The following is a 12,527-nucleotide window of genomic DNA, read 5'->3' as shown; positions in this document are numbered from 1 at the left end:
CAAGAGATTAAAGTATAGGAAATATAGAAGGGATGTAAGAGAAATGAATGACATAGTGAAAAGATCTAACATGTATTTGATTGGAATTCCAAAGAGGAGACTCAGACAGAAGCAATATTTAAGGAGATATTTTCCAGAACTGATTAAAGACATGAATTTACAGTTTCAGGAGACCCAGTGAATCCCAAGCAGGATACATTAAAAAGATATACACACCTAGACTTAACAGTGTGAAGTTGTTGAAAACTAAAGACAAAGATTAAATCTTAAAAGTAGTCAGAGAGAAAACCAGATTATTTCAAGGGACTTTCAATTAGGCTAACAGCTGACTTCTTTGGCAATAATATAAGTAAGAAAGAGTAGAATGATATCTTCCATGTAGTGCAGGGGTCAGCAAACTGTGGACCCATGGGTCAAAACCAGCCTCCTGCTTGTTTCTGTAAATAAAGTTTTACTGGAACACAGTCAGACCCACTTGTTTATATATTGTCTATGGCTGCTTTCACACTGCAGTGGTAGTATTAAGTAGTTTTGAGAGACTCCATGACCTGCAAAGCCTAAAATATTTATTGGTTGTCCCTTTATAGAAAGAGCTTGCTGGTCCCTGATTTAGTGAAATAAGGTTAGGGTTGACTGAGTTTTATACCCAGGGAAAATACTTTTCAGTATAGAGATGAAAAAATGACATTTTTAGAAATGAGCATTTGTTAGTATGTCATCACTAGAGAAAATTCTAAAGAATGTACTTCACGCAGAAGGAAAATGAGCCCAGATGGCAAGACTGTGATGCAAAAAGAATGAAGAGCAGCAGTAAATGTGTGGAGAAATGTAAGTGAAGACTGACTGTATAAAACAACAAAAATAATGTGAGGTCGGAGGGAAAGGAGTGTGCTGTGTGGTTAGTCGCTCAGCTGTGTCTGACTCTTTGCAACCCTTTGGACTGCAGCCTACCAGTCTCCTCTGTCCATGGGGTTTTTCAGGCAAGAATATTAGAGCAGGCTGCCATTTCCTTCTCCAGGGGATCATCCAAACTCAGGGATCAAAACTGAGTCTGCTGCATTGGCAGGTGAATTCTTTTACCTGCTGAGAGAATAAAGGTTTTAAGTTCTTCTGATGTTTATAAATTAAGTATACGTGTTCTGACCTGTAAGGTAACCATAAAAGAACTGAAACATCAGATGAAATTTCCACATAATAGAGGGGCAAAGTGGAAGTGTTAAAGAAAGCAACCCAAAACAAGGTAAGAAAAGAGAAGAAAAGATAAACAACTGAGAAGAAAATAGGAAGCATAAATTAAACTGTAATGTTTAATCTCAAATATACTAGTACTTACAATTAAAGCAAAACAGAATAGTTGATCTAGTTAAAAGGCAAAGATTAGCATATTTGATTTTAAAAAAAGCCAAACCTAACTATGCACTGTTTTCAAGTGACATATCTAAAGCATAAGATTGAAAGTAAATTTTTAAAAATATAGTAACATTGAAAGCAAGTTAAAAATTGAAAGTAAATAAAAAGATAGGAAAAGATATATCATGCAAACATTAACCAAAAGAAAGCCTTTGGAGATATATTAATATTAGACAAAATAGACTTTTGGGCAAAAATCATTCCTAAGGATAAATGAGTTTGTTGATATTTTAGAATAGTAAAAGGTTAAATTCGCTGGAAGTCTATAAACTTTTAAGATATATATGTACCAAATAAAATAGCTTCAAAATACATAAAGCAAAACATGACAAAATGACAAGGGAAAACAAAGTCCTGATCTCAACAGATTTTAATATACTTTTCTCAGTACTTAATAGAATAAACGTGTGTACTTAACACAGCGGCCAAGGTGAGAAGCATCTCTACTACTCAGAGCCCTCCAGTGATTGCCTGTGTTATTCTGAGTAAAAGCCAAAATCCTCACTATGCTTTACAAGGTTCTTCATGATGTGAACTGTGCTCCCCACCCTGGCCTTATCTCCCACTGGTCTTCTTGTTCACCCTGCTTCAGTCATGCTGGCCGTGATGTAAGCTTTTTGTACTCACCAGGCGTGCTCCTCCCTCAGAGGGTATTGGCTGTTCCTTCTGTCTGGAATGCATTCCCCACAGAGTCCACATGAATACCTTCCTCATTTCCTTCAAGTCTTTTCTCTAAACTCACCTTCTCAGTAAAGCGTTTCTTGGACACTCAGGTTTGAAGTCTACCCTCTTCTTTTGCCATGTCATATCCTCTTGCCCTGCTTTATTTTTTTTTTTTCTTTCTACAATTATTGCCTTTAACTTATAATATATATTATTTAGATATCTTATTTATTGACTGAATCCCCCAGTAGAATGTAAGCATGAAGGCAGGGAATTTTTGTCTGTCCTGTCCTCTGATGTAGCCCCCACATCCAGAGCTGTGTCTGGCACAGTGTGTCCACTCCATATCTGTTGAAGGAATGAATGAAAGGTAAAATCAGTAAATGCCTACCAAATTTTAGACTTTACAGAGCTGTGATTTTTTTTTTTTTTACATAAACAAGAATAAAAACATTCATGTTTAACTCAAGTAAACTTGAAGAACTTGTGATCAGTTTAAAGCAGACTTCTTATTGCTAGTAACCATACCATAGTATAGTTACTTGGCAGAGATGCATAAGGTACAGGGTAGATTTCTTTTTTTTTTTGGAGAGGTGAATGTAGAACCTGAAAATGATAAACAAGTTTTAAAGTAACAGCTTCAGACACACCTCTACAAGTTTCACAAAAGTTTATTTTAAAGTTTCATTAGTACCCATCATGATCTAGTATGTGATAGAATTTAGTTCATCTTAACAACTTTTTTGGTTTTCCACATTCTTCAAACTTTCAGCATAAATAGACAATTTTTGAAGTCAGGAAAAAGTGCTTCATTATGTTTTGTAATCTATAAAACAAATGCCTAGAAATGGAGAAAAGAAGTCTTATTTATTGAATATTTTAATTGATGAGTGAATGCAAGAATCAATAAAACAAATATTTAGATTTTAAGCTCCTCAAGGTCAGGGCCTTACTTAGTTTATCTCTACTTTCCCATCACATTTTCCTACACAGTGTCTTGTTTATAGTAAACATTTAATAACTATTTGTTCAACAGAACACACAACAATTGCATTATTTTTTTCTTTTTTGGTATATTTACAGGGGTCTGTTTTTATCTATACTTTTGGTGAGGAGCCAACCTTTGAAAAAGTCCTAGAGGCTTGTGATGGGAAATTTCAGGCAACAGACTTTATCACACCTGGAAATGAATACTGCATGGTAAGGAATATTGTTTTGTTCCACGATAAGATTTAAGGATGAGATTTGGAAGTTCACATGCAACCTGTTGCAAATAGGAAGCAGAGTGTACTCTTGAAGATGCGGTAGAAATGCCAGCCACTTCCATCATCAGATCTACTCCCCAGTTAAAATGACATCATCACATTATGACTTCATAATATTAAGTCTCTGAACATGACCAAAGCAATTAAAATCTTAAGAGTCATCCTGTTTGTATTCACCATCCAAGCTTTCCAAGCCTTATCTTTAAATACATTCACTTAGTGAGTTGTCAACACTCATTAAACTATTAGTGTTTACCCTTTTTCAGAGTGATCCAGCCCCATCTGAAAATGAAAATGAAATAGTTGCCATGCGTAAAACATGTATTCAGTCTACTTAAAAAAAGAAAAAAACCCACCCTCTACATTTAGAAAAGAAAAATTTTTTCTGATGTTTAATAGCTTACCTTTAGTTGATCTCAAGAAATATAATTCACATTCCATCTGATTCATCAACAAATCCATTAAGATTTTGGGAGTTCTAGCAAATATTAATAAAAAGATACATAAACCATGGAATAGGTAACACTTAAGAGTTCTTCCAGTCATCAGATTCTGATTATATGCTTTTTCTTCCAGATATTCTCTGATAAGAATTAAATTAAATAAAAATTTAATACAAGATTTTCATGTTTAGAATTAAGATACTTGATCCACAACATCATGTACTCACTTCCTCGTATTTAAGAAACATCATTTAAACTGTATCACATTGCAGTTATTTTAAAATGTTTTCAGTCTTGATCCTGTGAAAGAAGAAAAATGAACAAGATGAACTTTGAGTTTCCAGTCTAGCATGTACAGAACCTTACAACAGGGGGAAAGAAAAGCTGAATAAACTTAAAATCAACCACTACTCTCAGACCCATCAGAGAATTGGGGTCATAGGGGAAACCACTGCCCCCAAAATTATAGAGACAGACAGGCAGATGCAAAGAATCATAGCTTACTGGAGCAGATACCCAGAAGTAGAAACCAGTCCTGGAGCCAGTACCCAGGGGAATTACAGTGGGAGAATCTGCACATCTCAAACCAAAAACAAGGACACTCGAGGCAATTTTAGTTTCTGACACATTCAGCTACAGCAGACAAGAAACACAGTCTAACTCCTAGCCAGATAAACATAAAACCCCATATTACAGCCTACTTAATTCATATCCTTTTACCCAGTACATCACGTCCAGCTTTTAACAAAAATTATAAGGCATACTAAAAGGCAGTAACAGTTAGAAGATACAGAGAAAGCATCAGAACCAGACTCAGATGTTGTTGTATCTGAAAATAATTACAAAGATGTTGTAATTTATCAGGCCAGAAATTTAAAACAACTATGGTTAATATACTAAGGAGTCTTATAAAAACAGTGGGCAATGTGAAAGAATGACTGGAAAATATAAGTAGAGATATGGAAACACAAAGAAAATAAGAAATATTAGAAATATAAGACACTGTAACAGAAATGAAGAATGCCTTTGGAGGGCTCATCAATAGACTGAATACTGCAGAGGAAAGAATCAATAAGCTTGAAGAAATGTCAGTAGAACCTTCAACACTGAAATTCAAAAAGAGAAAAGAATTAAAAAGCACAGAATATCCAAGAACATGGGACAATTATAAAAGGTATATATAGCATACACATAATAGGAATACCAGGAGAAGAAAAGAAGGAAGGAACAGAGGAAATGTTTGAAGTAATAATGGCTGAGTATTTTTCAAAATTAATGTCAGACACCAAACTACAGATCTGGGAAGCTCAGAGAACACTAGAAGGATAAATCCCAGAAAAATTTATACCAACATATATTAAGTGAAGAAGAACTAAAGAGTCTCTTGATAAAAGTGGAAAAGGAGAATGAAAAAGTTGGCTTAAAACTCAACATTCAGAAAACTAAGATCATGGCATCCAGTCCCATCACTTCATGGCAAATAGATGGGGAAACAATGGAAACATTGACAGACTTTATTTTGAGGGGCTCCAAAATCACTGCAGGTGGTGACTGGCAGCCATGAAATTAAAAGATGCTTGCTCCTTGGAAGAAAAGCTATGACCAACCTAGACAGCATATTAAAAAACAGAGACATTACTTTACATATTAAATACATATTTAATATGCAGTTAATACATATTAAATACATATTTGCATGTTACTTTACATATTAAAAAACAGAGACATTACAACAAAGGTCCGTGTAGTTAAAGCTATGGTTTTTCCAGTATTCATGTATGGATGTGAGAGTTGGACTATAAAGAAAGCTGAGCACAAAAGAATTGATGCTTTTGAACTGTGGTATTGGAAAAAACTCTTGAGAGTCCCTTGGACTGTAGATCCAACCAGTCCATCCCAAAGGAGATCAGTCCTGAATATTCATCGGAAGGACTGATGTTGAAGCTGAAACTCCAATACTTTGGCCACCTTATGCGAAGGACTGACTCATTTGAAAAGACCCTGATGCTAGGAAAGATTGAAGGTGGGAAGAGAAGGGGATGACAGAGGATAAGATGGTTGGATGGCATCACCAACTCAATGGACATAAGTTTGACTAAACTCTGGGAGTTGGTGATAGACAGGGAGACCTGGCGTGCTGCAGTCCATGGGCTTGCAGAGTCAGACATGACTGAGCAACTGAACTGAACTGAAAGGTAATAGTTAATATTTGTTCAAATCAGAAGTATTAACATTGAGATTATAAAGTAATTTTAATCCACATAAATAAAATGAAATTTTATTTTAAATCATCAGTGATTGACATACTAGGAACAAATTTAGAACATGCTCCCATAGCAGTCTTGTTTTCCATTTGAGTTTTATTTTTCTTTCTTTTACAGACACTCACACAGTCAGGGGAAGTTTGTGTTTGGGGTATAGAGGATGGTGCTTGTGTCAGCAGGATTTATCTGAATATCCAAGTAAGTGTGCCTTACAAATGGATTTTTAAAAAATATTGAATTCTAATCCAGTCTACCTTTCTGTGTTCACGTGTCAATAGGCTGTGAAAATACTTGTTAGAGAGACGTTAATGTATTTTACCTTATATGTTTAGAGTAATTCTTGTGTATAAAGTATGTTCCACAGCCCAGAAGGTAGAACATAAGGTATTGTATTGGTATATGGGAAAGAACAAACTTTTCCTTCGTGACAATTATTTCTGAAACCCTAGTGATTTATATCTCACTCATGCTGCAAATTCATTGTGGATTGACAGGATCTCTTTTCCCCCGTGGTCTTTCAGGGAACAAAGCCGACAGGGGCTCCACCAATTAATGGCTCCTCAATACCATGGGATGGGCTTCCCACGTGGCTCAGTGGTAAAGAATCCGCCTGACAATGCAGAAGATGCAGGAGATGAGGGTTAGATCTCTGGGTTGGGAAGATCCCCTGGAGGAGGAAATGGCAACCCACTCGAGTATTCTTGCCCGAAAAATTCCATGCATAGAGGAGCCTGGCAGGCTACATACAGTCCATGGGGTCACAAAGAGTTGGACACAACTGAGCGACTGACCGTGCACACACACCATGGGATGGGAAGAGTTCTGGAGAGTCTTGAACTAGCAATTAAGTGTTTCTAATAAAAAATGAAACATTCCTTGGCCGTAACTAGGTAGAGGGCCCCATCTAACCGCAAGGGGATCAGTTATAAATGAAAGAAAGGTGCCACTCTAACCAGCTTGAGCCAAAAATGAAAAAGTGTGGGCTATTGACTCAATTAACTATAAAGTATACAGCGTCTCTGGGCTCAGCTTTGGCTTTATCCAGCAACTCTAATGATATTACCAAGGGTCTCGTCTTTCTGTCTGTGTACTCTCTCTTAATTTCATCTAAGACTTCGTGTGATACCCAAATGCCACAAATGCCAGCCTCACATCAGATCATCAGGGAAGAAAACCTCCTACATGGGAGGAGGAAGAGAAACGAAGTTTATCCTTTTCAGAAGGCTTTGTAAATATATTTTAATGTCTTAATAACACCCCTGAACTAATCACTGTGGACAGAGGCATAAGAAATGCTAGTTGGCTTAAAATCAGCCTTGGAAATGAGACTTAAATCTGTTCCACTCAACTGAAAATAGAAGAGAGATGGTTTCTTAAAGGATATTCAAGAAATTTTCCAGAAGGAAGGTGTGTGTATGCTGGGCGGCAAACTATAGTTGCTCACCTAAACCGAAGCATAACCTCCCGTAAGGTGACACCGTTCTTTCCACCATGGTCATGGTGCACATAAAAATGATATTCTAAAAGTATAAAAAGACCAAGAAGCAATGGTAAGGCTATTTTTTCCTTAAGTTATCATTTTTTCTATATTACATAATTCTCGATGAGATATGGATCTAGATAGTAGAAAGAAAAGTTACAATCCTTCTCTATTGTAAATTAAAATCTCAATTAATAATGTAAGATGAGCACTGTTTATAATAACCAGGACATGGAAGCAACCTAGATGTCCATCAGCAGACGAATGGATAAGGAAGCTGTGGTACATATACACCATGGAATATTACTCAGCCATTTTAAAAAGAATTCATTTGAATCAGTTCTAATGGGATGGATGAAACTGGAGCCCATTATACAGAGTGAAGTAAGCCATAAAGATAAAGACCAATACAGTATACTAACACATATATATGGAATTTAGAAAGATGGTAACGGTAACCCTATATGCAAAACAGAAAAAGAGACACAGATGTATAGAACAGACTTTTGGACTCTGTGGGAGAAGGCGAGGGTGGGATGTTTAGAGAGAACAGCATCGAAACATGTATATTATCTAGGGTGAAACAGATCACCAGCCCAGGTTGGATGCATGAGACAAATGCTTGGTGCTGGTGCACTGGGAAGACCCAGAAGGATCGGGTGGAGAGGGAGGTGGGAGGGGGGATCGGGATGGGGAATACATGTAAATCCATGGCTGATTCATGTCAATGTATGGCAAAAACCACTACAATATTGTAAAGCAATTAGCCTCAAACTAATAAAAATAAATGGAAAAAAATAATGCAAGATGAAGCATCATACTTCATATAAGAGGATACAAAATGCAAAAGATATGTAATTCAATGAGATAAGTAAACTCATCCTTAAAATTAAAGATAAAAATTCTTACCTAAAAGAACATGTGTAGACTCCATGCAGTGTGGCAAAGGTTTATATGTATTCATTTCTGTTAGAACTACTAGAACTAGAAAAATCTTATAGTTCATCTGATCACACCTCCTTTTACAGATGAGAGACTTACAAACCTAAGGGTTTGTATCATCAGAACTTACCTTGCACTTCCTGGCTAAGGAGGGATAGGAAAGTCGCTCAGTCGTGTCCAACTCTTTGCGAGCCCCTATTCATTGGTGGAGCCTCTGTCGGCTTTGTTCCCTGAAGGACCATGGGGGAAAAGAGATCCTGTCAATCCACAATGAATTTGCAGCATGAGTGAGATATAAATCACTAGGGTTTCAGAAATAATTGCCACCAAGGAAAAGATTGTTCTTTCCCATATACCAATGCAATACCTTGGGCTATACAGTCCTTGGATTTCCCCAGACCAAAATACTGGAGTGGGTAGCCTTTCCATTCTCCAGATGATCTTCCCAACCCAGGGTTCAAACCCAGGCCTCCCACATTGCAGGCAGATTCTTTACCAGCTGAGCCACAAAGGAAGCCCAAGAATACTGAAGTGTGTAGACTATGCCTTCTCCAGTGGATCTTCCCAACCCAGGAATCAAACCAGGGTCTTCTGCATTGTAGGTGGATTCTTTACCAACTGAGCCACCAGGGAAGTCCAAGGAGGGATATAGTTACCATCAAAAGACCCTCTTTCTGCTTCAGATATCTTCCTTTCCCCTGACCAGAAGGGAGAGATTTGGGCAACTGTCACAGTTAAGCAGACATCCCTTCATTGAGCTCAACACCAAGCATGGTACATTCATGTAGATCAGCCTTTGCTGGGGAGAATCGGTGATTTTTCCTTACTGAAGATTACTGCTACCCTCTGGAGAATTGATAAGTGGGTTGATCCAGCAGTACAGAGGCTAGATCTCCCTGCCTATGCCCAGGACTGTATTCTCCATGAACATTTTAGGTAGTGGTCCTCAGAGAACCCTGCTTAGCATCATGATGGCAGGATGCCCAAACACTAGTACCTTCACTTGATGTTACCTGCTAGGGTAACTAAGATCCCTCCAAATATTGCTGTATATTTTTAGCCTATATTTTCAACTATTGCCCTGGGATGGAGGTTAATTTCAACTGATTGTGTTGAGCAAACACAGATACACACACACACTAAGAGCTCCCATAAAGGTTTTCAGCTAAAAAAACCCCCAAACCCTCACCACTTTGTTCCCAGTTTCACACTGCTGCTGCCGCTAAGTTGCTTCAGTCGTGTCCGACTCTGTGCGACCCCATAGATGGCAGCCCACTAGGCTCCGCCGTCCCTGGGATTCTCCAGGCAAGAACACTGGAGTGGGTTGCCATTTTCTTCTCCAGTGCATGAAAGTGAAAAGTGAAAGTGAAGTTGCTCAGTCGTGTCCAACTCTTAGCAAGATACCAATAATAAAAAAAAAGACTCAACCTGGTTAAGCCTCAGAAAATTCACTTTAGAAAGTAAAATGAAAACGTGCTCAATGAAGAAACTGCATTCTAATGAGGCAGGACACCTGAGTTTTCCTCTGAGCTTTGTTATCAGCTTTGGGATCCTGGGGGCAAATTGCTACATTTTTCTTTGCCTCTGCTTTCTAATCTGCAAAAGGGTGATCTCAAGATCTTTTCTATTTTTAACATTCTGTTATTTTATTTAAAACAAAATGTCATTATGTTGCCTACAGGGGTCCCCATCTCTGGTGTTTCTTGTGCCAATAGAGCAAGACTGAGTTTGGTTCAACAGCAAAGGAAAATCTTATTCTTTGATCAGAGGGTGGAGAGGTGGGACCTCTCCTTCTAGAGCACATGCGTTCATCACAGTGGCTGAGGCTGCTCTATAGAGTTCTCCTTGGGGGAGAGCAGAGTTGTCATGGGGCCAGCCCAGCCATGCTGCTCCCCTCGAGATCCAACTTCTGGGTGCTGCATCTCTGTTCACGGCCACCCCTGCTGCCATCCAAAGTCTTGAATCAAGGTGTTACTGGCAGTACATCTCCACACGCCCATGGAGTTGAGGTGTTGCAGCGGTCTCACACTAAGAACTCTGGTCTGAAGTGCTGGGTGCGAGACTGCTGCACATGTGCCCTGTGAGCAGGTGAAATTAGACTAAAGCACAAATGAAGAGCTTAGACCTTATCACCTAGTTTCCATCTGACTTTTCCGGGGGACCCCAGTGGGCTTTGTCAGTGAAAACTATAGAGAAATGAATCTGATTCCTTAAGTATCATGACCACAAATTTGTTCTCTTAGATATCATCTTCTGTAAATGACTGTTAGATAAGCAGGAATCTGTGATGCGTTTCTTTGGTGACAGGCCATGTGCTCCATGATACGGTTATTTTTTGAAGTCTTCCTCAATTATACCAGCATCCCAGGATCTAATAGTATCCAGCAGATGAATGCTGATTTTTATAAATCACTAACATTCAATAAAGATGTCCAAAAGATTCTAGGAATATATTTTAAATTTCCTATTTTATTTTTCATTATTATCAGGTATAATCATTTTCTAATAAATTAAGGATAAAAATGAAGCCATGTGTTTAATGTTTAATGTTCAGGCAATTTTCTCATATTTTATCATTTCAATTTTAGGATAAAAGAGTGTGATATTTAGATTCCTATGACTTCTTATGTGATTGATTAGCTGCAGAATGTTGAGTGTATAATTTGTAATCCCACATGACACTTGCAACTCTTCTCATTCTGTAGGCTTTTCAAATAAACTGTAGAACTCTTAAATGTAGGAAAGCAGGCTTCATTTTCTGGTGCAGTGAAGCTGGGGTTTAATTTATTTTATTTTTTATTGAAGTTAATTGGTTTACAGTATTGTGCTAATTTTTCAGGTGAACAGCATAGTGATCCAGTATTTTTGTAGAGTATACTCAATTATAGCTTATTATAAGATTAGTGGGTATAATTCCCTGTGCTATACAGTACCCTTTTGCTAATGTGTTTTACATCTAGTAGTTTATGTCTATTAATCCCATGCCCCTATTTTACCCTGCTCCCCTCTCTCTCCTTTGGTTTTCCATATCTGTGAGTCTATTTCTGTTTTGCATCTGTCTTAAACAGGCAACAGTTCTGGCTTGCTCTCCTTCCTCCCTCTCTGCGGCCGTGGGGACCGAAGATGGCCTTGTCCACTTTCTCGACATCCGGGATGTCGAATCCCCTCATGAAGTTCATAAGGCCTTTCTCTCTGAATCACCCGTGCAGCACCTCCTGTAAGTACCGCCTCTTTCTGGCAGCAACTTTGTCAGGTCTGTCTGTTGAGAATTCCACTGAAGTTTTAACTTTTTTTAGGTTTTACATGTGTTGTTTTGAAAATTAGTATATTGACTCAGTTCTACATTCAAAAAATACAGAGGTGTATATAGTACAATACAGTTTCCCACTGTTATCCCCAAATACCCAGTTCTCCTCCTTGGAGACAGCTTGTTACTAGTTTCTTGTGTCTTTTTACTGGACATATTTTATTCACAAACAAGCAGAAAAATAAGTACTTCCTTTTAATTGCATGAATGTGTATCAAGCTCTTAGAGTGTACCAGGGACTTCTGTTATATTAACCTCATGAGATAGGTATTCTTATTATTTCCATTTTAAAGATAAGGAAGATGATACACAAAGAATTTAAATAACTATTAATATTACACATGTTGTAAATGGCAAATGTTGAGATTTGAACCCAGGCAATGGGGCTCCAGAATCATTGCCTTTGCTCTTATAGGGTAGCAAACCATATGTAATGCTCAGCACCACAATTTTTTTCACTTAATGGTATATCTTAGAGAAAGTCTTCTATCCACACATGAAGACCTTCATTCTTTTTTACAGCTACATGGTATTCCATCACATGGAATACATTCCATAATTATTTTTTCCCATTTATTTTTATTAGTTGGAGGCTAATTACTCTACAATATTGTAGTGGTTTTTGCCATACATTGACATGAATCAGCCATGGATTTACATGTGTTCCCCATCCCGACCCCTCCATAATTTTTAAGACAGTACATTGATAGACATTTAGATGATTTCAAATTTTTTGAAATGGTACTTTTTAGA

The 12,527-nt window shown here is 37.7% G+C and overlaps 1 protein-coding gene across 1 annotated transcript in view; it reads left to right on the top strand.

Moving 5' to 3' along the window:
- CFAP43 (cilia and flagella associated protein 43) overlaps window positions 1-12,527 on the top strand; it is a 95,153-nt gene that overhangs the window by 33,334 nt on the left and 49,292 nt on the right. Inside the window, exons 9-11 of the mRNA XM_065923270.1 lie at window positions 3,157-3,273; window positions 6,163-6,243; window positions 11,536-11,684. Coding sequence (XP_065779342.1) covers window positions 3,157-3,273; window positions 6,163-6,243; window positions 11,536-11,684 — 347 coding nt within the window. The remainder of the gene's footprint in view (window positions 1-3,156; window positions 3,274-6,162; window positions 6,244-11,535; window positions 11,685-12,527) is intronic.

The sequence above is a fragment of the Muntiacus reevesi genome, chromosome 2 (assembly GCF_963930625.1).
Source record: "Muntiacus reevesi chromosome 2, mMunRee1.1, whole genome shotgun sequence".
Classification (NCBI taxonomy): Eukaryota; Metazoa; Chordata; class Mammalia; order Artiodactyla; family Cervidae; genus Muntiacus; species Muntiacus reevesi.
The sequence above is the reverse complement of the archived record's forward strand: the minus strand, read 5'-3'. Positions and strand labels throughout refer to the sequence as shown.